A 24,971-nucleotide genomic window follows, 5' to 3' on the forward strand; every position below is an offset into this window, starting at 1 on the left:
GCTCACAGAGGTGTTCAGATGATTTCCATCTTTGTGTTCATTTTCCTTGGCTGGCTGGACAGATGTTGCTGTGAAGCAGCAAACTGTGACCCCAGTTTTCTTTCTTTCTGCCTCCATTTTTGTTAGTATCTGTTATTCCCCTAGATTTACTAATTTATTAATTTTCTTTAAGATCTGCATTTTCCTCTGGAAACTTTGACCTGAGAGTCCATATTAGTCTGCCACAGTCTCCCAGCAGAACCCTTTCCCAACTGATGAGGTCAGGTTAGTCTCCAGTCCTGTTTTCATCGAGAATGTGAAGTTCCAATACTTAACCACTCAAAGATGGCGCCTGGGGTGATTCAACCCCTGCAAGAGTATTGCTGTAATAATACCAGCATCTACTAATAACCGTCATTGGAATTGGGTTTTGTTCATTTGTGCTAACCTTTTCCTTGTTTTTCACTTTCAGCAGACCTACTCCAATGAAGTTCATTGTGTTGAAGAGATTTTGAAGGTGAGTTCATTTACCTTCAATCTCCATTTGAAGAGTTCATCTTCACTCTCCATTTGAAGAGTTATTGAGGGAGGTAGACATATATCCACTTTGACTTTAATGAGCAGTTGCCATTCCAAACCCCTTTCAACGGTTCCCCTCCTCACACCTCCCAATACAAAATAAACCAGAGAAATAACAGAGGGATCCTAAGAGCCTTACTGAGCTCTCTGACAGATTGTTTATTAAAATGAAGTCTACAAGCTGCAAGGCATTATTTGGACCAGTGTTTTAAGACCTCAGGTTTTCCTGCTTGTTCATAAAGACCCACAAGAGTTGCTCACTTCTTAGAAAGGAAAGTCCTCTGTATCTGAGGGGTGAAACAGTGCTTGATTTATACCTCTTGGTGTTTTGTAAGGTGATACCTGATATGTATGCCTCATCTTCAGGGGGGCCATGAATTTTTAAGGGAATTAAAAAAATAACATAGTAAATGGACATCTATAAACCTACCTTAAAGGGTTATTTTTCACTCTTGTTTCTTGAGATGGTGCCATGATCATTTATTCAGCTACAGATACATCATTGAACCCCCATTATCTATGGGTTCAAGGTTTTTTTGCACAAGCACAACAAATGCCTCCTAGAATTAAGCTCCAGGAAAAAATAAATTCTCCTTGTGAACTAGCATGCTTTTTTGGGGGTGGAGGGGGGGCATGCTTTATCAGAGAAGAATTATATTAAACTGTTGTTTCCCATTTTGGCTTTAATTTCCAGGAAATCTAGAGCTAAATTTAATGTTCAAGTACTGCAATTGTAATAACTGAGGGTTTTATTTCTCATTCCTCTTTTTTGGCTTCTAACTTCCGTGTGGGTTTTAATGATAACCTTGCTTTTATCTTTTACTTTATTTTCTGATTTTTTTTTTGAAGTAGAATATATATGTCACAGGTACCTATTCATGTGTATCTTCACTGCGCACTTTTCCTCAAACTATACTTACCCAAATTTTCCCTTTAATTTTTCCCTTTAATTTTTCATTGTAAAGTAAGGCGGCACTGAAACCAACATTTTTAAAAAAGATTTATTTATTTTAAAGATTTTATTTATTTGATAGAGACAGATCACAAACAGGGGGAGGGGCAAAAGGAGAGGGAGAAGCAGACTCCTCAAAGGGCAGGGAGCCTGATGTGGTGCTCTGTCCCAGGACTCTGGGATCATGATCTGGGCCTAAGGTAGATACTTAACCAGCTGAGCCTTGCAGGCATCCCTGTTTATTTATTTTAGAGAAAAGGGAGAGAGAGAGAAAGAGAAAAAGTGATTGAAATCGGGAGATGGGTAGAGGGAGAGAGAGCCTTAAACAAACTGTAGGGAGCCCAACGTGGGGCTCAATCTCACAACCCTGAGATCACTACCTGAGCTGAAACCAATAGTCTCAGATGCTTAGCCAATTGCATCACCTAGGTGCCCCTGAAACCAGTAATTATATAGGTTACCTTCTCACTTGCAACATTTTTGACAAAGGTTGTTTGGAAAGTAGTCTCATCATTTTTGTTTTCTTTATCCCCTACTTTTGCAGTTAGGATCTTCTGAGAAAGAAATATCTCTAAGGAAACACACTTTATACTGCTAGAATTGAGCAATTTTTGTGAACCAGCAAGGAAGATTAATAATAAACAGGTTATCTTGATTAAGCTTTTGTTTTATCTTCTCCTGGTATTTCTGAAATCCTTTGGTATGATGAGTCATAAAAACAACAAATGACTTCGAAAATACGGCCTTAGCATTTTCTCTAAGAGTATATGTGATTTGTTTTATAGTTATTTCAAAAGCAAATGCAATAATATAGTTAGTTTGTCTTCTATATATGTCAAATGCTACTCTTAGGTTTTGTGGTGTGTTAGTATACTACTTGTGAAATATCTTATTTAGGATGATGGCAGTAGAGTACCAGATAAGTGATTTTAATTTAATGAACCCTTTCACTCTCCCTCCCTTCTCAGCCAACATCACTTTCACATCACTTTCCTTACATGGAAATACATGAAAATGAATGGTTAATGCAAGCAAACAGATGAGTATTTTCATTTGGAAATCATACAGAAAGCAAACAGAAGGTTGTCCTGGACTGAGGAAGGGGCACAGGTCTTGACATAGTAGAGACTTAGAGTTTGTCCCCCTTCTTTTCTCCTCTCTTTGGAGCTCCAGCTACATCATGTGTACTGCTGGGGCCTCAGTTTCCTTGTTGGTAAAATGAAGGCCCTGGGCTAATAGATGATCTCTAGGGTCTAATCTAACTCCCACTCTTTGGTGCTGATCCAGATACTTTCCTCCTCCTCATGGTTCCTGTTCTTCTCTTATAACAACAATGTATGATGATTGCCAGAGGTCCTAACACAAATCTTTCTGATGGGCAATAGAAGCAGTAAATAGTTACCTAACAGAAAAAAAATCAATCATAGGGGATATTGTTTGGTTCTGTGGTGGAAATATTAAGAGTGGAAGTGTTTTAATGAAGGGGAGGCGGTGGCCTGTAATTCCTGCAGTTGATGTGGGGTAAGAAGACAGCAGATAGACACTACTAGAAACTAGGAAATGGTCACACACAGGATCCAGACAGGGCACTGTGCCCTCATGTCCTCATGTCCTCATGGGCATTTGGAAGCAGCTCACATTTTCTACTTAAAGTGGCCTGGCCTGGACAGCCTCCTGGGGAAGTCAGTGCAGCACTCGTGGGCATGACCTCAGTGTAGCATTGCAGTGATGTTGGTACAATGAGTGGCAGCACTCATTCATTCATTCATTCATTCATGCAACAGATAGCCACTCAGCCTCAGATACTTTTCTAGGCACTGGGGATTCCATATGACTAAGAGTTCTCGCTCAAAAGGGAGAAGATAATTATATAATAAAAATGTCTGCTGTGAGTCCTATAGCAGACAAATGAAGAGGACTAGACAGAGGAAAGATTGCAAAAAGCCTTGAGGTGGGAACAGATTGGTGTATTAGAAAAGCACCAAGAGCCAGACCATGTGTGTGCCTAGAGCACAATGACCCAGGTGGAGAGGGAGGAAGGAGCAAGAGCAGCCATGGCACCTAGAAGTGGAGCCTGAGGCAGGTGTGAGAAGTCACTGTTAGGGTGGGTAGTGAATTCATGACCTTGTATGTAGCTCTGGCCAGCCTCCTTGACTGATGACCCCAATTCTCCCAAGGCCTAACTCCTAGTAAGCTAGGCATTTAGGGAAGTATATAAATTCTTTCAGACCTTTGGCAAACCACTTAGGGCCTGAAAGAGTTTATGCACTTTCCAACTGCCTAATTTAATAGCTTGGGGCAGCCTTAGGCATTGAGAGTACAATGGACGTTTTCTGGGAATAATTGGTGACTAAAAAGTCATAGATACCATTGGGATTCTAAAGAAATTCTTGGAAAACAGAAGAGGGGAAGAATACTTTCAAACACCTGCATTAATTACATTTTCATATTGTAGCGGTATGATCCATTCCTTAAAGGATAGTCAAATACATGAAACAGCAGGGAACTCTCTTTGGTGCAGTATTGAAATTCTTTAAAAATTAGACTTAATTAAAAGTTGTGATGCTTTTCATTTATGGAGTACTTTCTATGACCATGTATCTAAACTCTTTACTTAAATTGCCCTCATTCCACTTAGGAAAATAAGTGGTCTTGGTTCGCTTCTCCCTGAGCACAGCTGTTCAGAGGGCCCAGGCATGTGAGACTGCCAGGGCTGGTAAGGATCACAGTTCAGATTCCAGTCTGGGCCTCTGGCTCCAATGTAAGCTACTCTTTCCATTCCGTTTGAGGACAGAATTCTTCCTTTGTGCTAAACAAAGCAGAAGGTTAGTCAGTAGACAGGGGCATGTCTTTACCTTTAGCAGAAATTAGTTAAGAAAGCCAGCATCACTTACTTGGCTTGCTACTGTGCCAGATCATTTGTCTGTCCTGGGGTGATAGCCACCCAGATAGTGGCCGTGGGGAAAGGCAAGGAGAAAAGGTACAGTGGCTGGCAATGGAAATACTTGCTGGAGATCCCTCTCTGGTTGCTCAAGGATCAGACGGCGTTTCTGTGGTAATGGGCTGGTTGGTCTGCACTTTGAAAAGAATGCAGCGTTATAATACACAGTGTTGTACACCTGAAGTAATTCAGCACAGTCTCCGGCCACCAGCTTGCTGGAGTTGTCTGTCATTCTTTAAGCCAGTTTCCCAGGCAAGTTGGACACATATGGGAATGGATTTCTTGCTCTTAGATTAGATGAGCCAAGAGGCCCACACTGTGCGTTGTCAGCCATCAGCCTGATCCACCCATTTTGGACCTCAGTTTTCTCCTCGGGAAAAACGAAGGGATTGATATTAATGATCTCCAGTTACATTTTAGCTCTTTACCAAAGTGGGTGCATGCATAAGTGTGTGTGTGTGTGTGTGCGCGCGCGCACACATATTTGTGATTAGACATGTTTAATCTGACATTGTTTTCTGCCAGTTTTTTTAGCAAAGCAGACTATAGGTCATAAATGTGCTTAGAAAAGAATTCATGTCAAGATAAGTGTATTAATTTGTAAGACAGAGAAATCTTGCCTCCATGAAAATAGTGAATAGAAGTAAAACTTGTTACTGGAAAGGGAAGGTAATTTCTTAAGGTCCTGTCCTCAAAAAAAAAAAAAAAAAAAAAAAAAAGTTCGTATGTCCTAATAGTGTTTATCAGGGGAGGGTCAAATCCATTAAAACTCTCCCAAGTGGAACAAGTGACCTGAATTACTTGTTTGCTTAAGTCAAACAGGAAAGTTCTTCTTCCTTTGAACTTAAATAATTCCAGGAAATTCAATAAAGAAGCTGAGGGGAAAAAGAAAGCATTGAGTAGAGACTCCGTGGTCACAGTTACATAAGCTCTGTTAATACCTATTACTCTTTATATGCTTTATAATATTCAGTGTTAAGACTGTTCATGTTCTGTATTCTCGTTTTTTTCTTCTTTGAACTGATCTCTGTTTTGTGAGTTGGAGATTGTCAGCGCTGGAACATAGTCCTTTAAGTAGGAGTCTTTTTTTTTTTTTTTTAATAAAATAACTTTTATGATTTCTCTTTTTATTTACTACCAATCCACTCTATGTTTAGTGTAAAATATTAACTTACTTAGCTGTAAATGTTCTATTTATAATTTACTTTTTCTTCCCTTTCCAAATCTCTTTCCAGGAAATGACCCATTCATGGCCACCTCCTTTGACAGCAATACACACGCCTAGTACTGCTGAGCCCTCCAAATTTCCTTTTCCCACAAAGGTAATTCCTTACAAGTCCAGCAGGCATTGTATCCACACCAGTGCAAAGTCTGAAGTATTCCTGGGAGCTAGATGGATCTAGCACTCGCTGATGAAATCTCTGCAGATTAGGTTAAAATTGCAACTAATTTAGCTTCTGAAGTGCTTCATAATGTTTTCAAACACTTCACTCTCCAAACTATGTCAGTAAGAATGTCTTATATTTGTATGAGGTTCTATAGCTTATGAAAGCATTCAGCACTTTTCAGTAAATTCTCTCATGTGAGATTTTTTACTTAGACATGGGAAAACAGAAGTACAGGAAAAGTAGGAGAGGTAGAGGTCTGATTCCTCATTTGGAATTTAGATATATGCGTAACACATAAATCTTATACTTCTCATGCCTACTAATTTTTATAAAGTTTGATGTGATCATTTGTATTAGTGCTGGTTTTAATAACAGGCGAATCAGTTGCTAACTTGGATGTTTCCACTGAAGTATTTGTGAACAATGCATTTTAAACACTGCCATTTTCCTTTTCTCATTTGTACTTTTGTATAACCTTCAGAGTATAGAAATAGCACCTTCAGATCTGTATTCTGTTCAGCTTGGTATGCAGGCAGATTGTTAATATAGCTATTCCTTTCCATGGTATTATTTTCATACTCAAACCAGAATTTGGTTACATATTTTCTCATGATAGGATGTTTGTTTGTTTGTTTGTTTTAAATGTTCGTTATTACTGGTTTTAAGGTAAAACATTAGACTTTGAATCAGTCAGTCTTTGCTTAATGCCACAGGAAAAATAAATTCTAGGATAGAATAGAAGAGGAAATAAGTAGAAGAAGTAAAAACCCATTTTACATATGTAAAAATTAGATTTATCAGTATTCATTAGACTTAGCAGTGATGTAGCCTTAGATTTATAACCCTTAATATTTTAATAACTAGAGATTTTTTTCTTTCTAGGATTCTCAGCACATTAGTTCTGTGACCCAAAATCAAAGTAAGTGGAACTGATTATTGCATTGGAGAATAAAGCATGGTTTTTATTGTAATATGAAAAAACAGTGAAAAATAGCCCAGCACAAGATGAGATGCTTCCTATGTTGAAAGAGTAGGAATGGAGTGCAAACATAAAACTTCTTTAAGTGAAGTTTCAGATTGTTAGGAAGAGCTAATGAAGATGTCCTAGTAAAATACTTGGCAAATAAAATGTGTCATAATTGTAACAAATATAATTCCCTGACATATGTACATATCTCGAATGTGACTCTCAAAGCATTGTAACCCAGGAATAGTATATAAAACAGATTGGGATATTTTGTGTGGTTCATGTGTGTGTGTGTGTTTCCCTCTCAAAAGTAAGAAATTTGTGTGAGGAATAGAGTACATAGGTTCTTTAGTTTTTCTCAGTGTGTTTGTCCTGCAGTTCTTGTTTGGTCCCTCTTTATGGATTGTAAGTAGTTGAGAATTCAGAGGGAAACAGAAGTAAGCTAACTGGATCCAGCTTTTCTCTTCATTGATAACCCCTTGGTTCAATAAATTTTTTGTGTTCTGGCTACGTACAAGGCATTTCAAACCTTATAAAAATGACTAGGGTATTTGCAGTCATTTAGTTTATGAATATATGGTGAGGTGTCCAAGTTATGAAGTATTAGTCTTCAAAAAAAATAGGACAACCGAAGTAGGGTTTGTCTGTATGTTGGGAGAAGGTTGCACATAGATACTCCTTGGAGGTGACTCTTCCTCACCTCTCCCCACCCCATTCCTTTTCCTCATTCATATTTTTTCCCCTTTATTTTTCCACAGTTAATAAATTACAGTATGTGAGGAGAGTAGGAAAGATGAGGAAATCAAGAAACAGATACACTTTCCTTTAGAGCCGGGGTGGACCCACTTTAGCCTGAGAGTCCCTTCTGTTCTGCAGCTAGTTTTTTGTTTTTTTTTGTTGTTGTTGTTGTTGTTTTTTTAATGATAGGCACACAGTGAGAGAGAGAGAGGCAGAGACACAGGCAGAGGGAGAAGCAGGCTCCATGCACCCGGAGCCTGACGTGGGATTCGATCCCGGATCTCCAGGATCGCGCCCTGGGCCAAAGGCAGGCGCTAAACCGCTGCGCCACCTAGGGATCCCTGCAGCTAGTTTTTGTAAAGGTTTTATTAGGACACAGCCATGCCCATTCATTTATTATTATGCTACAAGGTACAGCATGCAAAGACTGAAATATTTACTATCTGACCTTTGTAGAGAAAGTTTGCCATCCTCTCCTCTCGATACTGAATAAGATCTTGCAAAGAACTCAACTGAATTTCCCCCAAATGCAAAGAAATAAACCCAATCATCCTGCCACAGTATTTTATAAGTAGCAAGGTAAAATGAACATAAATTAATGGCTCCTTGGGGGGAGATTGGGAAATCTTTTTGATAGTTTCTTAGGGAGATTGGGAAATCTTTTTTTTTTTTTCTCAACATCTTGGCAGCCTATCCAGAGACAGATAAGCAGTGAAGTGGCACAAGTCTCGGATGGATCACCAACTCAGCTGTGGACAGGATTGCTGTATGCTCCTTTACCTCTTGCTCTCCCTGCTCCCCATTTGCTAGGTAGGGCTGCCCGTCAGGCAGATCACATCTCTTCAACTGGGTTGCTCACAGGTTTGGTGATTGCTCACTCCTGGTTTAGAAAGACCCTTTAATCCTTTAAATTGTTTGATTTCCTCTTTTAGCAAAATATGGTTCAAGATGAGCTAGTAGGTAAGCGCTTTCTTGGCTGAGGATGGATGGCACTCTCAGCCAGTGGAGTAGTGTGGGCTGATATCTCTTTGCCACGAGATGTTTTCAGACCCTGGCAGGTCTCCAGTAGGCCTTGGCTCCATAGATACTTACCCTAGGGATTTTCATGCTGCTTGCCACTCTGTTAGTGTTCCGGGGAACCTTGTTTACTTTTGTGAGAGTTGGGGCCTCGTTTTATGCTAGAGAGTTCTAGTTTTACGTCAGATGAAGAGGGAGCTATCTTAAGGCTTTGGAGTCTGTAGAGAATGAAGTATGCCTGAAGATAACTGGAGCTTTGTGGCACTTAAAACACAGTGAAGAGTCCCTGTGAATGCTTAGAAGAGTGACTTTAGCCCCTCCAGTTTGTAATCCTACCTCTAGCTTTCTAGCCCCAAAGGGAAGCATTTACAAATATCGCATAAGAGCTGCTGCCACCATGAGGATGAAGTGATTCATTGCAAGGTCTCCACATGACATTTTGGGGAAATCTCATTCAGTGCTGTTTAAAAGGCACCCGTATTTCCATGCCATTTCAAGTTCTGTTTCAGGTCCCTACTATATCATGCCTAAAGCAACTACCCACATGGTTTGTTGCCTCCACATTTAATATTTCCCCATTCCTTTCTAGGTTCTACCGGGTGGTACCACTAGATTAATCTTTCTGAGTAATCTCCTGTCACACCCCCTTTGGTGGTGTCTCATTGCCTAACAGAGTTATAACTTAGCATCCTGGCATTCAGCACCCTTTGAAGTCTGACCTTTACTCATCTTACCACGGTGTCCACACATTTTGTACCCCATCCTTCCCCTTTCCAAATCTGTGCTGTTTTAAATCCTTCCCTCTTCTGTGCCTATGCTCACACTGTCTCTTCTGCCTTCCACCTCCCCCTCCCCCGCCTCCCTTGGGCCAGCAGTCATTCTGTCAAAATCTCATCCATCCTTTGTGGCACAATTCATTTTGCTCTTTGTCTAACTTGTCCTCTTAGTCACTCCCAATAGAGAGACTGTTCTTTAGATTAGACTGTTAATTTATTTGATTGATTTGTGTACGTTGTAGATAGCTGTGTGCCTGTCACCTGTCCCTCAGGCAATTGTAAGCTCATTGAGGGTAGGGTTCAGTGCCTTGAACATCTTGTATCTGTACGGTAGTGTGAAGAAATGATTGGGGGCAGGTGTTAAATGATGGGCGGGGTGGGGGGTGCGGCAGTTGAGAGGAAGAGCATACTCGACCAAGGGCAGAAACATATAAAGGGACTGCTAGCAATCACTGATGCGTAGGTAAGGGCAGACCGGGTAGGCGTGAGAGCAGCCCTGTCATTGCGCTTGCATGTGAGTCCACCACAACTGGATGTCAAGGAAAGTCAGTTCCCCAGCATGTAGGGAACTTATCAGCCAGGTGGTGTGGGGTATGCTGCAAGCGGTGCTCTTCTGTGGTTTTTGCTCTGTTCAGGATATTTCAATTCTGAGCAAGTCCTCTTTCTAGAGGTAATATGTTGTTATGTAATGGTGAGATTGTACCAAGTGCAGTGTGTATAGCAAGCAGTATGGTTGACGGAGTTTATACTAAGTGTTTAGGTGAAGACGGGTGAGGGGGACAGCAAAAAAAAGGGGGGGCACTTACAACTAGCAAACTCATGGGTATATCTCATTGTGCTGCTCTGATCATTTTCCTTTCCCCACAGAACAATATGATACATCTTCAAAAACCCACACTAATTCTCAGCAGGGAACATCGTAAGTAAAATGCTTTTGTTTATTAAAAGTTTATAATGTAACATTGTAATTACCCATCCATGTAAATCCATTGCTTAAATTTTTTTTTTCCCTACTGCTTTCAAGTAATGACTTGCATAAACTACCACTGGATTGTAAAAGGAAGTAATGCCCTACATTTATACTTGGATTAAGGCCTTCTGTTGAAGGTTCAGGTACTACAAGAGAGTTTGCTAAGGGGCTTTCTCAAAAGAAAGGCATTTGAGCCATTCTTTACATATTAACTGTGGAAAAAGAAATTTTAGCTTTGTAAATTTCAGTCTTAAATAGCTTTTGTGTTGGAAAACACATTTTGGAGGATGTGTACAATTTATGATTTTTTTTGCCACTTTTTTGGCCTGATTTTAACTAATAAAAAACAAATCCTGTTGCCCAGCTGTTCTTGATTAAGGGCAAGTTAAGTCCAGATACATTTGAGGGGTTTTGCAACACTTTAAAGTGCATAATAAAAATTTGGGTCCAAATCAGCATTTGGACCCGATTTGTCATTTCTTGATGGCATCAAAGTGATACTTCTTTTCTTTTCATACAGCTGCAAAGGGTTTTTAGGAACAAGGTGATACTCCAGTATCTAATCAGTGACAAGTCACTGATACTCCAGTACTCCCAGTCACTGGGAGCTGCCAGCCTCCCAGGATTTCAGGTGTATGCTCCAGCTTGGTTCTGGGCAGTGTTTGTTCCATGTATCTTGTAAGGGGTCATTGCTATGGGTTGAATATTTTTGAAAAGCTGTGTAGTCGAGGCAAAGAGGTTATATTATCTTTTCACCATGACTGAGTGTGGGACCTGAGTTAAATCACTGCCAAGTGCCAGCCCCTCAATGTCCTGTTCAATTCTCCATCTCAAAATAAGAGAAAAAGAACAATATAACAAGATTTTTTAAAACAGTAATTTATTGTAGTTTGAAGGATGGACTTTTTTTGTACATGTAATAAAAATTATTTCATTTGTGGTACTGGCAGATGGTGAGATTTTTGCTTGTTTTTATTTTCCTTTACCAGAAAAAGAAAATTTTTTTTAAAAGCTATGTGCCTTTTCTTCCCTTTTTTCCCCTCTTTTTTTTTTTTCTTCCTTCCTTTTTAAATTTTACTGGCTGCTGAATTCTGGAGGTCAATAAGGAGGAGGTTTGTTAAACTAATGGCTGGTAGAGAATAGAAACTGTAGCTTGAGGGACCACAATTCTAATGATTCTGTGGAGGCTCTAACTTCCCCCAAAGCTTTACACCTTGTGATCTTTGTAATGATTTGTAGTAAAGTCCTTTAGACCATGAAAGGTCCTTGTCAGTGTCTTTGGGGGCAGCTTGCATCCCCCTTGGCAATAAGAGTAGAGGGGAGGAGGTCCCCACAGAGCAGTGTGTGGAGGCAGCAACACGAAGAGAAGGAACCCGCTGTGTCCTTAGGCCTGTGGGTAGAGGAAGAAAGGCAGCTGGATGTGAGCCAGGGCAAAGTTACACCCTCTTACACCCATTTTCATCAGCTTTCAGGCTCGAGTAGTTAGACCATTTTCTTTTTTTTACTAAAGATTTTATTCGTTTATTCATGAGAGACAGAGGCAGAGACATAGGCAGAGGGGAGAAGCAGGTTCCCTGCGGGGGGAGCCTGATGTGGGACTCAATCTCAGGATCCCGGGATCACAATCTGAGCCAAAGGCAACCACTGAGCCACCCAGGTACCACGGACTTAGACTATTTTCTATGACAGTTTTGCTCCTCAGAGAGATAAGCAGTTCTCCGGCTGAGTTAAACCACAGAAATCAAAGGTGCCTGAAAGTGTGTGACAGGTATACTTGTATCTTCTGACATACGTAGTGCTTCCTGTACAAAACTATTCATTTGCCATATATAAAAGTATAGTTACCTAGAAAATAATATTTATTATGATCCTAATAGATTGAAGGAGGAGAGGAAAGCAAGGCCTCATGGAAGTGAAGAGGAAGGGAAGCATGACGGAGGAGAGAAAGTAGTACCAGGGCTCAGTAGATGATGAAAGTGGTGTGGTTGTGTTTATCCGGGGCTGGGGCTGCTGGTATTGATAAGTGCCAAACGCAACTCTGGGAAAAAGAAATCACTTTAGTGTTCTAATTAATTTGTAAAGTGCAATCGTTGTATCATATTTAGTATGTCACATCTGTTAGTGCTCACAGGTTAATTTAATCTAGAGTCAACATTAAGTTCTTTGACATTCAGTTAAACTATTTGAGAGGCAGAGTGCCAGAGAGGTGGTCTAATGCACTTTGTATGTCAGAGAAAAAAAAATGTTCATTTCAGGGTCATGTGTACTATGGTTTTAAAAATCAATCTAGGTCTTTATGCTTTTATCTTTCAGTTGCTAGTACTTGGGAATCCTTAGATCTATTGTTTTCTGGACTGAGCTCCAGGTGACTTGGAGAGATTTCCAAAAATTGCTTCCATTCATCCATTCAGAGCATAACTAGTGAACATGCTGTGTGTCTGGTGCTGCTTGAGGTACTTGGAAACAGTGGCCACTAAGAAAATTCTTACATTCTATGTCTTGTAACTTAATGCTGGTGACATGTCATGCAAACTAGGTGATGTGTGGTGACAGGCTTCAGGAGCAATTCTTTTGGGTGGTGGTGATAATTTTGGGAGGGAGGTCATGAAAGATCTCTTAGATGAGGTGACATTTGATCTGATGCCTGAATGATAAGAGGGAGGCAGAGAATTTCTGCGAAGGCTAAAGGGGCCTGATAGATTTTGCAGCAGGCCCTGAAGCCATTTGAAAACATTGGGGGAATAGTAATTCTTAACTGGAGTGACAACTTTGAAGTAAGTAGTTCTTTGCGTATGCAAAACATGGTTTTGGGGGAGCCCTTGGAGGTCCATTTTAGTCTCATATTTGATCATAACTGCTGGGCAGCCCGGGTGGCTCAGCGGTTTAGCGCCACCTTCAGCCCAGGGCGTGATCCTGGGGTCCCAGGATCGAGTCCCACGTCGGGCTCCCTGCATGGAGCCTGGTTCTCCTTCTGTCTGTGACTCTGCACCTCTCTCTCTCTCTCTCTCTCTCTCTCTCTCGAATAAATAAATAAAAGCTTAAAAAAAAAGGTGATCATAATTGCTAATTTCCTGCAGTAAGTGACCATAGGCTAATTTAAACAGGGACTGAAAGATTGAACATGTTTTAATTCACTAAGAATCTGTTAGCCCCCAGGCAATTTGTGTATTCCGCCCACTGTAGGGTGCTAGACTATTACATCAACAAGATGTGGTCTACTTCCCTAAGAATGTGTATTCTGTCTCACCCTACAAGGGCCTCCAAAGCCCACCAGCAACTTACCTGTCTAACCTCCTTTGCTGTCCTTTTCTCCCCATACTCTGGCATACTTTCCATTGTGGCCACGTTGGCCTCCTTACTGGCTGTCGTCTTTCTTTTTCTTTCTAGATTTTATTTATTTGAGATAGAAACAGAACACAAGTAGGGGAAGGGTGGGGGGCAGGGGCAGAGGGAGAAGGAGAAGCAGGCTCCCTGCTGAGCAAGGAGCTTAATGTGGCTTGATCCCCCAAGCCTGAGATCATGACCTGAACCGAAAGCAGGTAAACTTAACCGATTGAGCCACCCAGATGCCCCTTCCTTGCTGTTTTCTATGCCCTAATCACTACCCCGTATTCCCGCAGTGGATGCCATCCCCTTATCAGTGCAAACTTCCCTGACTACCCCACGTAGAAAAACAACCTGTACCCATCTTCACTCTTTTATTCCCCTCCATAGGCTTTTTACCCATTGGAAAGGTAAACTTTTTTCAGCAGTGATTTTTCTAGGTTTTTCCTGTTTGTCCAGTATGTCATTCTTGCATTAACATCTTATTTGTCATACTTGTTTTTTTAAGTAATCTTTCCACCTACCATGGGGCTCAGACTCACAATCAAGAGTGACTCCCAAGATCAAGAGTCCCACGCTCTACCCACTGAGCCAGCCACACACTCCTGTCATACTTACTGATTTAATCTTACTCACTTCAAATTTCCCCTCATTTATATACTCTTATAATTTTTCTCATGTCCTCAGGTGACCTCGGATAATCTTCACTTCATCCATGGATTTTAAATAGTCCTTTACACTAATGACAAGTTTTACTTTGTCAACCGTAATCTTGAATACTAGATCTCCTGTCACTTTCCTCTCTGTCTTGTGTATCCATAACCTCCCATAGACAGTGTCTCCATGAATTTGAATAATGCCAACCACTGCCACCATTTGGAGAGAGTTCCCCTTGGATATAGTGTCACAGCTGCTGGAGATTTGCCTTTTCAGCTTTTCATTTATTATATGTGGAGACTTCTTCATACTTTGTAGCCTTCTGTCATCTCCTGCAAAGCATTTGTAGTCCTTATTTCCACCCTTGATCAAAAAAGGGAATCACAGCCTGATTGAATTTTAGATTTGGGGAATTAGGTATATCTGCTCTGGAGCTGAACCTTTTTCTCCCCACTCCGTCGCCTATTCTATTCCCCATGTCAGTTTGAAGTTTGTGAGATTGTTGAAGTTCACACACTCTCACGTGTTCATTAGCGGTTTCTGAAAAGTATTACTTGCCATCTTAACCACACCTAATACCAGGGTTGTGACTTATTAATTACTGCGAGCTTGCCTTCACTTGCTCTTTCCCAAATAAAATGTATGGCCTGATCTTAGGAAACATTGAGCCAAAAAAATTAACGTATTTAAGTAGTTTTTGGGTTTGAATTGAGATGTTACAGAATATTGGCAGTGAAGTCTTTGGCAAGCCCAGGACTGGGGAATGGGAAAGGAATAAAGGCTTGTCTTGTGTGTCTTCACACAGTAACATTTGGGCTCTGACTCACTGAAGCCTCTGTGCCGGAACCTGTACGTGGCTCTTTAAGCTTTGCAGAGCAGCTGCCTGAAGAATGCATTTGTACAAAGGGGTTTGAGGATTGTTTCTAACCTTTAAGTAAAAACTCTACCTCACCAGTAATGTAAAATGTGGTCACACCTACGTGTTAGTTCAAAGAGTTGCCGTACCTGAGTATTTGGCTTCTTTTGAACAGTGCCAAGGTAGGCTGTATGGTGACATATGCTTTGAAATAACTGCTTTGTCTTGGTGTTTGGAAGTGAAATTAGTCATTTAACCAACTTTTAAAGTATGTAAGGCTTATAGTTCATTTATTTTCATAAGAGAAAAATAGTGTATTCATTTTATTCCAACAGGATAATTATTGTTTTCTTTTAAATCAAAGTCTTTCAGGGATCCTGGAGCTTAGATACTCCTCCCTATCAGGTTTTCTCTAGCCATTGTGCCCTCTATTGGCTGGAGCAAGGCGATCGTAGAAGGTGGAATGGCTGTTGGATTCCAGATCCAGCATGTACCAGCTTCATGATCTAGGCAGGCTCAGTGGCTGTTCTGAGCCCGTTTCCTCTCCCTCAGACTGCGAGGGGATGATCAGAGGAGAGGCAGCCTTCAGGGTTGTGCGTAAAGGCAGTGTCAGTAGAGTTCTGATCACTCAGTGGGCACAGCTATGTGTTACTGTTATTCAGCAAAAGGGTTGCTGTTCATTCAACTGGCCTTGTAGGGTACCTGCCAAGTTCTGCATATAGATGATATGAAGGTGAAAATGACTTGGTCCTGCCTCAGAAAAGTTTACAATTGAGCAGTTGAGTATGTCTTTTGGGCCTTATGCTCTCTTGACCTAGATCTTACTGGTATGAGTGAGGTCTGAGAAATTTGATTCCCTTCTGGTGGGTGCAGAGGTGGTCACCCAGATGTGCTGTGATTAGTTTTGCTGTTTTTCACATGAAGGACCAGTTCTCCTACATAGACTATGTGAAGTGTGGTAGAGTATTGTGCTTGGCCTCAGGCCTGTTTGTGAGACAAGTAGGGGATTTTAGCAGCTGCTTCCTTTACATTTTTTTCCTTATCTCTAAAAATAAAACCATTACCTGTTACTAGGTTAGATTTCCCCCAACTACATAGATTCTTTTAATTAAATCACAATAGCATTCATGATTAATTTTCTGTATTAGTAAAACTTAGATATGGTTTTTAAGTAACTTTTCTTTGTACTTACTTTTTATTACAGATTCAGTACATGTTTGTTATAAAATACTTTAGAAGTTAATCTTGCTGGTTTATGTTAAGCTGCCCATCTGGTGATATAATAAACTGTGGTTTCTGGAAGATGCTGTGGTTTCTCTTGGCAGGGTTGGTAGACACTGATAATACACTTCGTCAATTTTTGCACTGGGGTGCCTGGCTGGCTCAGTTGTTAGAGCATGTGACTCTTGATCTTGGGGTCATGAGTTCAAGCCCCACATTGGGCCTATTAGAGCTTACTCTTAAAAAAAAAAAAAAAAAACACCTGATTTTTTGCATCAAATAAATTGTACCGTGAATTTTGATGAGATGAAATACCATGTGTAAATAACCAGTATATCCCACATAAGGGGTAGATTTGTTTGACCCTGTGGGGTTATTATTGCTTTTTGAGTGAATGTTTCTTTGGAGATATCTGGAGCATTCTTCCTTCAGAGGTCACTGTCCCTCATCTCTTTAGGTGTCATACCTGCAGGGTTATTTTGTCATTGTCTACGTAAGGCTCTGAAGGGGAAATTCTCAGAATCTGGGACAGCATTTTTACATTCCCTTTTATTCCCTAAGAGCAAGTAGAGCTAAAAGTCAGAACATATACTTTCTGATTTTAGGAGAACATATTTGTGGAAGCCAGGCAGACAGCTTACAGCATATTTAGCCTTCTGCTTACAAGAGGAAGTGTGATTGGTTACCTGATTATTGATGTTTCAGGAAATTAAAGCAAGTTAGTTTAGTATAAAACCCAATGAGTAAGAAACAAAGAGCTCCACTTATTGTGGTTTTGTTGGTAGTGGTCAATATTGGGTACACTGTCAGGTTTAGTTTTTGTTTTTCCATGGTTGTGTTGTACCCTACATTTATTCAAAGGTACATCTTTTTATCTTTTGCTTGGGTATGCCCCAGCCAAACCAGGACTTGGCAGTAACACCATTGAGTGACTTTTTCTTATATACTATTATGATATCTACTACCAAATCCTGCATCTGAAGGCTGCGTTTTCTAGCCTTGCTAAAATAAGAAGTTAGCTCTCATTAGATAAATATTGAGCAGCATCTACATTTACAAGTAGCTAACAGTTTTCATATTTTTTAGAAACTTATTGCAGGATAGTTTTAGTACATTTGTTGGTGAAAATATTTCCTTGGCAGAATTACAACATTGCATGTAGGTGGTCATTATGAAAGAGCCAAGTTTTATCATTTATTTTCATTAGAAAATATAATGATTTTACCAAGGATTCCCAAAATAATCATGCTTACTTACTTCAGTGGCAGATTAGTGGGTTTGCAGTAAAAATCAGATTATTGAAGAAGTATTTTATTTTAATTAATTTATTTATTTGAAGAAGTATTTTTAGAAATACTAAAGGATTATAACTTCTAATACAATTTTGCCTTTTGGAGCATTAATGATACTTAAGAAGATTGGTTGTTTTTTTGTTTTGTTTTGTTTTGTTTTTCATTTGCACATTTCCTCCAGTAGTCATGCTCATAAATTTTGGGGGAAACGGGAGCAAGCAGTTTAATGAAGGATTGATTCTTTTGATATTTAGGCATCCCCCATGGAAGATGGTAAAAGAGGGAGGAGATAGGGAAGGGCTAAGATTTCAGGAAACACATGCAGATTGAAAATGGCTTTTTAAAAAATCAAAATATAATGTTTGCTTTTAATATTCAGGTTGATCATTAACCAGAATGCCTAGAGAAGTATTACAATAACTTTGAGGAAGCGAACTGAGCTTTTATATTTTCACTAGAATGACACCTGTAAAGTTAAGCATATTTTCCAGACAATAATAATATTTATATATTCTTTCAGCTTTCAGCTCGTTAATGTTTAAGCAGACTGTGTTTGAGAATTTGTATGGGGGGGGCAGTGAAAAATAAAGTTCGGTATTAATAATGTCCTTTGGACGAAGCTATTTAAGAAGCCTGCACTGTTTGGTGACAGTGGCCTCTGTAGCTTCATCTGCCTTACTAGGTACTGAGCTGACATAGAGCACTTTTTTCTTGAGTCCCTTGGCACCGTTTTCAGCACTTGACAGATATTCACTTCTCCAGGGTTAGCTAATGATTAATCATTTATTCTATAGAGTATAGAATAAAATAGAGTGTATTTGGTGTATTTTTTCTCTTTGTGGTTGTCACTGTTTGTCTTGTTTGTGTGGGCCTGGGAACAGGAGTCCCGAGGCTGGCCACAAGGCCCTGTCTCATGGTATTTCTGCTTTTTAATGCTCAGAACGTGTGAAAGAGTGAGTCTTGAGATGGTAAGGAGCCTGGACTGTGTTATAAAGGTAAAACTTAAACTTCCAGGAAAATGAGACATTTGATGAATAAATAAAAATTAGACCGTATCCCATCTCTCTTTTTTTAGTTATTAAGCATATTTTCTATTTATATGCTAAAAGAAATTATTAGAAATTATTTTAAATCCTCCAATGTCTTTGTCCCTGCCCATTTCAGCATGCTTGAAGATGACCTTCAGCTCAGTGACAGTGAGGACAGTGACAACGAACAAGTAAGTTTTGTACACCCCATAATACCAGGGATCCTTTTAAATCTAGTATTTCTGAGCTGCTTATCCTAATCTGTTTTTTGTTCTTTTCCTGGTCCTTCTTCCCCTTATTGTGAATCCCTAGAGCCCAGAGAAGCCTCCTCCTGCGTCTGCGCCTCCCAGGTATTGTGTGCATGTGTGAGCAAATTTTTGCATTTTTCTACCAAATGGGGAAAATACAGCTTTATTTAGTGCTTTCATAGCTGTTTCCTAGGGAAAGACATGAAGGATCACAGAAGAAAGTACCTGTTTAATTTTTTGGAAGCTTAAATAAGCCTAGAGAGGTTGTTAACTCTATAAAAGAGAAAGTCCCTGTACCCACCTAAATCATCAGTTTAAAATTTTTGAGACTTTATGGGTGGCTCAGTCAGTTGAGTATCTGCCTTTGGCACAGGCTATATCTTGGGGTCCAGGTTGTGATCTCGGGGCCTTGGGATGGAGCCGGGAGACTGCTTCTTCTCTCCCTCTGTCCCTCCCCCTCGCTCCTTGCTTTCCTCTCTTTCTCACTCTCTCAGATAAATGAATAAAATCTTTAAAAATATATAAAATTTTTGAGAGTTTAAAAATAAGCTCAAATCACTTTTTTCAGTATTATATAACCAGTATTTTCAAAGTTATGCTGAAGAGCCCAATGTTTGTATGAAAATTTTTATGGAGATTTATTTGCGCTTTTCAGAAGTTGTAAAACTGAATCCTTTCTAGAAATTGTTTTCCATAGTACCTGTTTTCCCAGTCATGAATTTCTAATTGTTTCAGTTGCTTTCATTTCATTTTATTCAATTTGATTTCACAAATAGATTTTTTTAAAAAGATTTTTATTTATTCATGAGAGAGAGAGAGAGGCAGAGACACAGGCAGAGGGAGAAGCAGGCTCCATGCAGGCAGCCTGACGTGGGCCTCGATCCCGGAACTCCAGGATCGTGCCATGGGCCGAAGGCAGGCGCTAAACTGCTGAACCACCCAGGGATCCCCAATAAATAGATTTTTAAGTAATCTCTATACCCAGCATGGGGCTTGAATCCACAACCCTAAGAACAGGAGTTGCGTACTCTCCCAACTGAGCCCAGTCAGGCGCCCCTCAGCTGCTTTTAAAAATGACCTAAAATACATTTTAGTGTGATGGAAAATGGCAGTATTTTTACTTTGTAAACAGTAGCCATATTTCAGAAAATACGATGCTTTAAGTTTTGGAAATGGGAGTTACTGGAACTGCCTTTATAATATTTTCCTCTGGTACTGAATTTACCAGTATATGCCAGTATATACTGGTGTGTGTGTATATATATATATATATTTTTTTTTTAATTTATTCATGAGAGACACAGAGAGAGAGAGAGGCAGAGACATAGAGGGAGAAGCAGGCTCCATGGAGGAAGCCCGATGTGGGACTCAATCCCAGGACCCCAAGATCATGCCCTGGGCCAAAGGCAGTTGCCAAACCGCTGAGCCACCCAGGGATTCCCCGTATATACTGGTACATTAATGAATATACCAGTACCTGTCTTCCATAGACAGAGTTAAACTATGCTATCGCTGTTGTACTTCTTGAGATGGGGTCATCCGTTCTGAAGCTCAGCAATAAAACCGTCCTGTCAAGCAGGTGATGTTAGAGTTCATGTGAAGGAAGATCATGTATTCATAAGCTCTACTCATTTATTTATATTCTATTCTGTTCAGTAATTTTTCATGGCTTGTAATAACCCAAAAATTATGACGAGCCTAACTTAAAAGTTGAGGAAAAAGAGGAAAGGTGGGCATAAATTAGAAGCAGGAATAGCATTGAAAGTGCATCTCATTCCAGTCATCACTGACTTAAGTTACCAGTGGGAAAAGGACCACAAGCTTGATGTAGCATTTTTATATGAGGAAATTATAGCATAGTGTGTGTGTTTTAAAATTACTTCAACTAGTGACTTTAATTTTTTTTCTACTTATTAAACAATTTTATTAGGTCAGTATTTTAGGAAGATGTGGAGGCTTTCAAGATTATAGTTATTGATTTACTGCTCTGGCCGATTCCATCTGGGGCATGACAAGCTATGAAATTCTATGTGTGTCCAGCAGTGCGATTAGCACGTGTTTTCTCACTGACCTAGAGTTATTGCCCTATTCTTAAAACTTGGAGTAGTTAATTTCTACTTCGGCTGGTGTTTGAGGGTTATCCTAAGCCACTCATTAAAGAAAGGCCTCTTTTACATTGCTGCCTAAGAGTGTGACTGGATTACCTTTGAGGTCACTTACCAGAGGAACACCATTTATATTCAATATATTCAGTAATTCTCTGGCTATCATTTGTTAGTTTTCATATAGAAAATAGAGGGAAATTTTATGTATTGGCCGTTCTTTTATAAATTAACTTCTTTGGGCTAAAATGTACCCAATTAAAGTAAACTTTTAAAGCGTCAGAAAGTAAATATTTTAGGCTTCGTGGGCTACATACCCTGTCTTAAAACTATTCAGTTCTACTTCTGTAGTATAAAAGCAGACACAGACAATATATAAAATAATGAGTGTGGACATGTTCCAGTGAAACTTTATTTAGAAAAACAGGCAGCCTGTCCATGTTGGGGTTTACCAACTTCTGATACAAAGCATTACCATCGAATGTAAATTTTGTATAGCTCAAAATGTTCTTCAGGAGCAAAATTCCCACAGGCTTTTCTTTTATGTAGTTATTTGGTGAGCTATTTTAAGGATTTTTCACTGGGTTTTGAGCCACCATGGGCTTTTCCCTCAACTGGATGATAATGGTGATTTAGTAATATGGAGGCCCTTGCTTTTGAGTAGCAGAAAAATGATCAAGAGGTTGGAAATGAGTAGAGAGGGGGGAAGAGAAATCCACCTTTGAGGTGTCTTCAGAGTCTCTCTCCGGGTTGCTTGCTTCGCAGTGCCCCGCAGTCGCTTCCAGAAGCAGCGGCCTCAGCACATTCCAGTAGTGCCGAGTCAGAGAGCACCAGTGACTCAGACAGCTCCTCGGACTCCGAGAGCGAGAGCAGCTCAAGTGACAGCGAAGAGAATGAGCCCCTAGCAGCTCCGACTCCTGAGGTACCGTGTCCCCTCCAGGAGGCAGAGAGGCAGTCTAAGACGGCAGCGTTCTGTCCTTTGGGGCTAGCGTCCACTGTGGGCCAGCACTGACCCTGGACTGAGTGGTTCTGTCCCACGGGCACCTCTTTCCTACTCTTGTGCTGTGTAGAGCCGAGCCAGCTATTTCTATTTACTTCTTACAGACATGTGGCAACAGAGGTTTGGGAGAGAGGCCTTTCTCTCCTATTTAAAATAATATGTTCTTCTCTGTCATTGCTAGTGTTGTTTGGAAGAGTAAGTCATTAAGAAATGTTTGCACACCATTTTCTTTTCCCTTCTGTTGCGCAAAAAAAAAAAAAAAAAAAAAAAACACCCACAAAAAAAAAAACCAAACTTGTTTTTTAGTAGGCTGCTGTTATAATACTAATGAGAATTCTTTTTGAAATTTCAGGAATGCATGAATTAAGGAAATCAAAAGGAGACAGCCCAATTTAGCAAAGGACAAGAACGTGAACTAGAAATAAGTCGTCAGAGGTTCTATTTTTGAATCACTAAAAGCCATGCATTAAATTGATGGCAAAGTGATTTTACCAGGGCTGTGTTTCTTGGTCCCTTTGCTCCATGTAAAACAGGGATAATTGTGTTTGCCTGTCACCCCTACCCTTGGGAGATATTGTAAGATAAACAGATGAGATGGCAAAATCGCAAGCACTAAGTATATCTGGAGGATTTATACTATTTTTTTACTGGATTGTTTAATGCAAGAAGTCTAGTAACAATCAGGGTTGTCAGATGCCCTCAAAACTTGAAATAGTGATGTAAAAATTATGCTGGGGAAGACTACCTCGTGGAAAGGGAAGAAAGACATTTTTGGTGAGCTAGTCCAGTTTGTATAGAGAAAATAACTCTGCATATTTTAGACGGGAATCCTGGGAAATGAGCTTTTCTGATTAAGAAAGCATTAAAGTTCCCAGTATTTGTCTCTGCTATTTAGCAATCAGGGCAGTTCCACTAGACCATTAACTGAATACATCTGGAGAACATGTAGTGAGCCTTAACAGCCATGTCTGAGAGCAAGAGAAACTGGAGAAAGAACTCCCAAGTCATTTTTTTGTTGTTGTTAGATATGAATTTATGTCTGACACAGAGTAAGTGCTCAATAAATATTTTCTGGAGTGAATAAACATGAATCAGCATTAACTGCACTTAAAAATGCCTTTTAGATTGTAGGAACTACTCTGTGTATATCTGGGGGCTGTTTCCTTGTGTGATACTAATCACTGTTGAAATAATTTTTCTGTGCCTCAGGGAAAAAGATATTGAATATGCTGTGCAGACAAATTGTGTGTTTGTTCCTTGTTTATAAGATCTTTGCTTTATGTCTCACCTTATTCAATTAGAAAAATCTGCATGCTTGTTTGGTTACTAAAAGAAGGAAGATAATTGAATTAAATAATAGAATTCAGTTCAAGTAAAATGGAAACCGTACAGATTTGGCTGAATAATTGAAACTTGAAAAAAGAATTTAATCTGGTGTTTGTATTAATGAAACCATTATATCTTATTGCTCAAAAGGTTACTGGAATAAATTTAGAGACTCTTAGTTGAAAAATAAATGTTCCCATCCCACTTTTTTTTTTTAATCGCCTTACAAATAGGCTGATATTTTGTATGTTTGTGTTGACGAGTAAATCTATCTAGACTTGGGTACAGTTTGTGTGTCATTTCCTGACACTTGATTTCACCAGAAATATTTTGTCTGGGTCTAGATTTTAAACCTTTCATTTCCCCCAGTGTATTTAACTACCTTCTTTCCTTTTAAAAGGAATACCCGCTTTATTGTAAATCTCCTGTGTGAGAGTAACATGAATTCCACAATAAGCCACAGTTACTAATTTTAACTTTCTCACCTTTTTTAAAATCTATTTTTAATGCTGAGAATTTTGCTTTTTATGGCTCTGTCTTCAGTTCATTTGACAGTGATCTTATAAGATCTAAAATGTCCTGTGCCTGTCAGTGGGCTGGCAGTGAACAAGGGGGGAAAGCCGCTTTTAGCTCTGCTTTATAGTGTGAAACGAAACGTAAATCTCAGCTTTTCACAATATGTGGGACACATCGTCTTTTACTGCTTTGGTTCAGAAAAAATGCTTCTCTTCTCAGTTATTCAGGGATCTACTTAGTTTTCTAATCTGTTCACTGTCCAGTTTTTTGTTTTTGTAATAAACAACCTTTGTTGATTTTTCTAGATGCTTGGTACTTTTTCATGAATTATTTGACTTAGCTCTCCATCAACCCTGTGGGGTTCGGAGCTGTCTTTTCACCTGTAAAAAAGGTGGCAACACCAAGATTCAGGCGCATAGCCATCTAATCCTGAAGCCTTTTTTCCTACTATACCATACTTCTCTTCATTTTCTTTTTCTTTCATTTTAGGATTCATACTCAATGATGATGTTTTTATTAAAAAAATGTAGACATTTGTGCATAGTTTATAACTTTTTATTCAATATCACAATTCAGCCTAAAATGAACTTCTGACAATTTGAGGAGTTAGGACAGGTAAAGGGACATGCAGTTCAAACATTTATTAAAATGCCTAATGAAAAAAAAAAAAAGGAAAAAAAATTTAAAAAATGCCAAATGAAAACCAATCTGGTATTTTTTTCCCACACCTGATGTGCAGTGTTTGGGTTGTGCCAGCCCAGGGTGGCTGTCAGTGGGGCACGGGGCAAGGTAGGGCAAGAAAACAAAGTCCAGACCTTGATCCTATCCAGCACTTAGACTTAAAATTCATTTTAGAATCTATTTCAATCAATCCCTTATGTAAAAAGTTTTCCCCATCTCAACACCCAAATATCTGACCTTAAAAGAATTCTATACATTTTCCCATCTTTATAGCAGGTCTGTAGAAAGGATTGGCCCTACTGATTCTCCTTGCCTGGGCACATAAACTCAATTTTACCCTGCAATTGGGCCATATGCCTCCCCTTCTGGACATTTTTAGGACCACAGTGGAAGAAAATGTGTTTTATTTCTGT

General features: G+C 39.6%; 1 protein-coding gene across 5 annotated transcripts in view; it reads left to right on the forward strand.

Moving 5' to 3' along the window:
• The window catches only part of AFF1 (ALF transcription elongation factor 1), a 201,017-nt gene that overhangs the window by 147,502 nt on the left and 28,544 nt on the right, over positions 1 to 24,971 (forward strand). For 4 of the 5 annotated variants that reach the window (XM_072810037.1, XM_072810038.1, XM_072810041.1 and 1 more), the window contains 7 exons: positions 452 to 496; positions 5,687 to 5,773; positions 6,722 to 6,758; positions 10,205 to 10,256; positions 18,822 to 18,876; positions 18,998 to 19,035; positions 21,801 to 21,957. In XM_072810037.1, the coding sequence (XP_072666138.1) occupies positions 452 to 496; positions 5,687 to 5,773; positions 6,722 to 6,758; positions 10,205 to 10,256; positions 18,822 to 18,876; positions 18,998 to 19,035; positions 21,801 to 21,957 (471 nt within the window). The remainder of the gene's footprint in view (positions 1 to 451; positions 497 to 5,686; positions 5,774 to 6,721; positions 6,759 to 10,204; positions 10,257 to 18,821; positions 18,877 to 18,997; positions 19,036 to 21,800; positions 21,958 to 24,971) is intronic. The other variant, XM_072810039.1, reaches the window with a different exon arrangement.

The sequence above is a fragment of the Canis lupus genome, chromosome 33 (genome assembly GCF_048164855.1).
Source record: "Canis lupus baileyi chromosome 33, mCanLup2.hap1, whole genome shotgun sequence".
NCBI classification, from domain to species: Eukaryota; Metazoa; Chordata; class Mammalia; order Carnivora; family Canidae; genus Canis; species Canis lupus.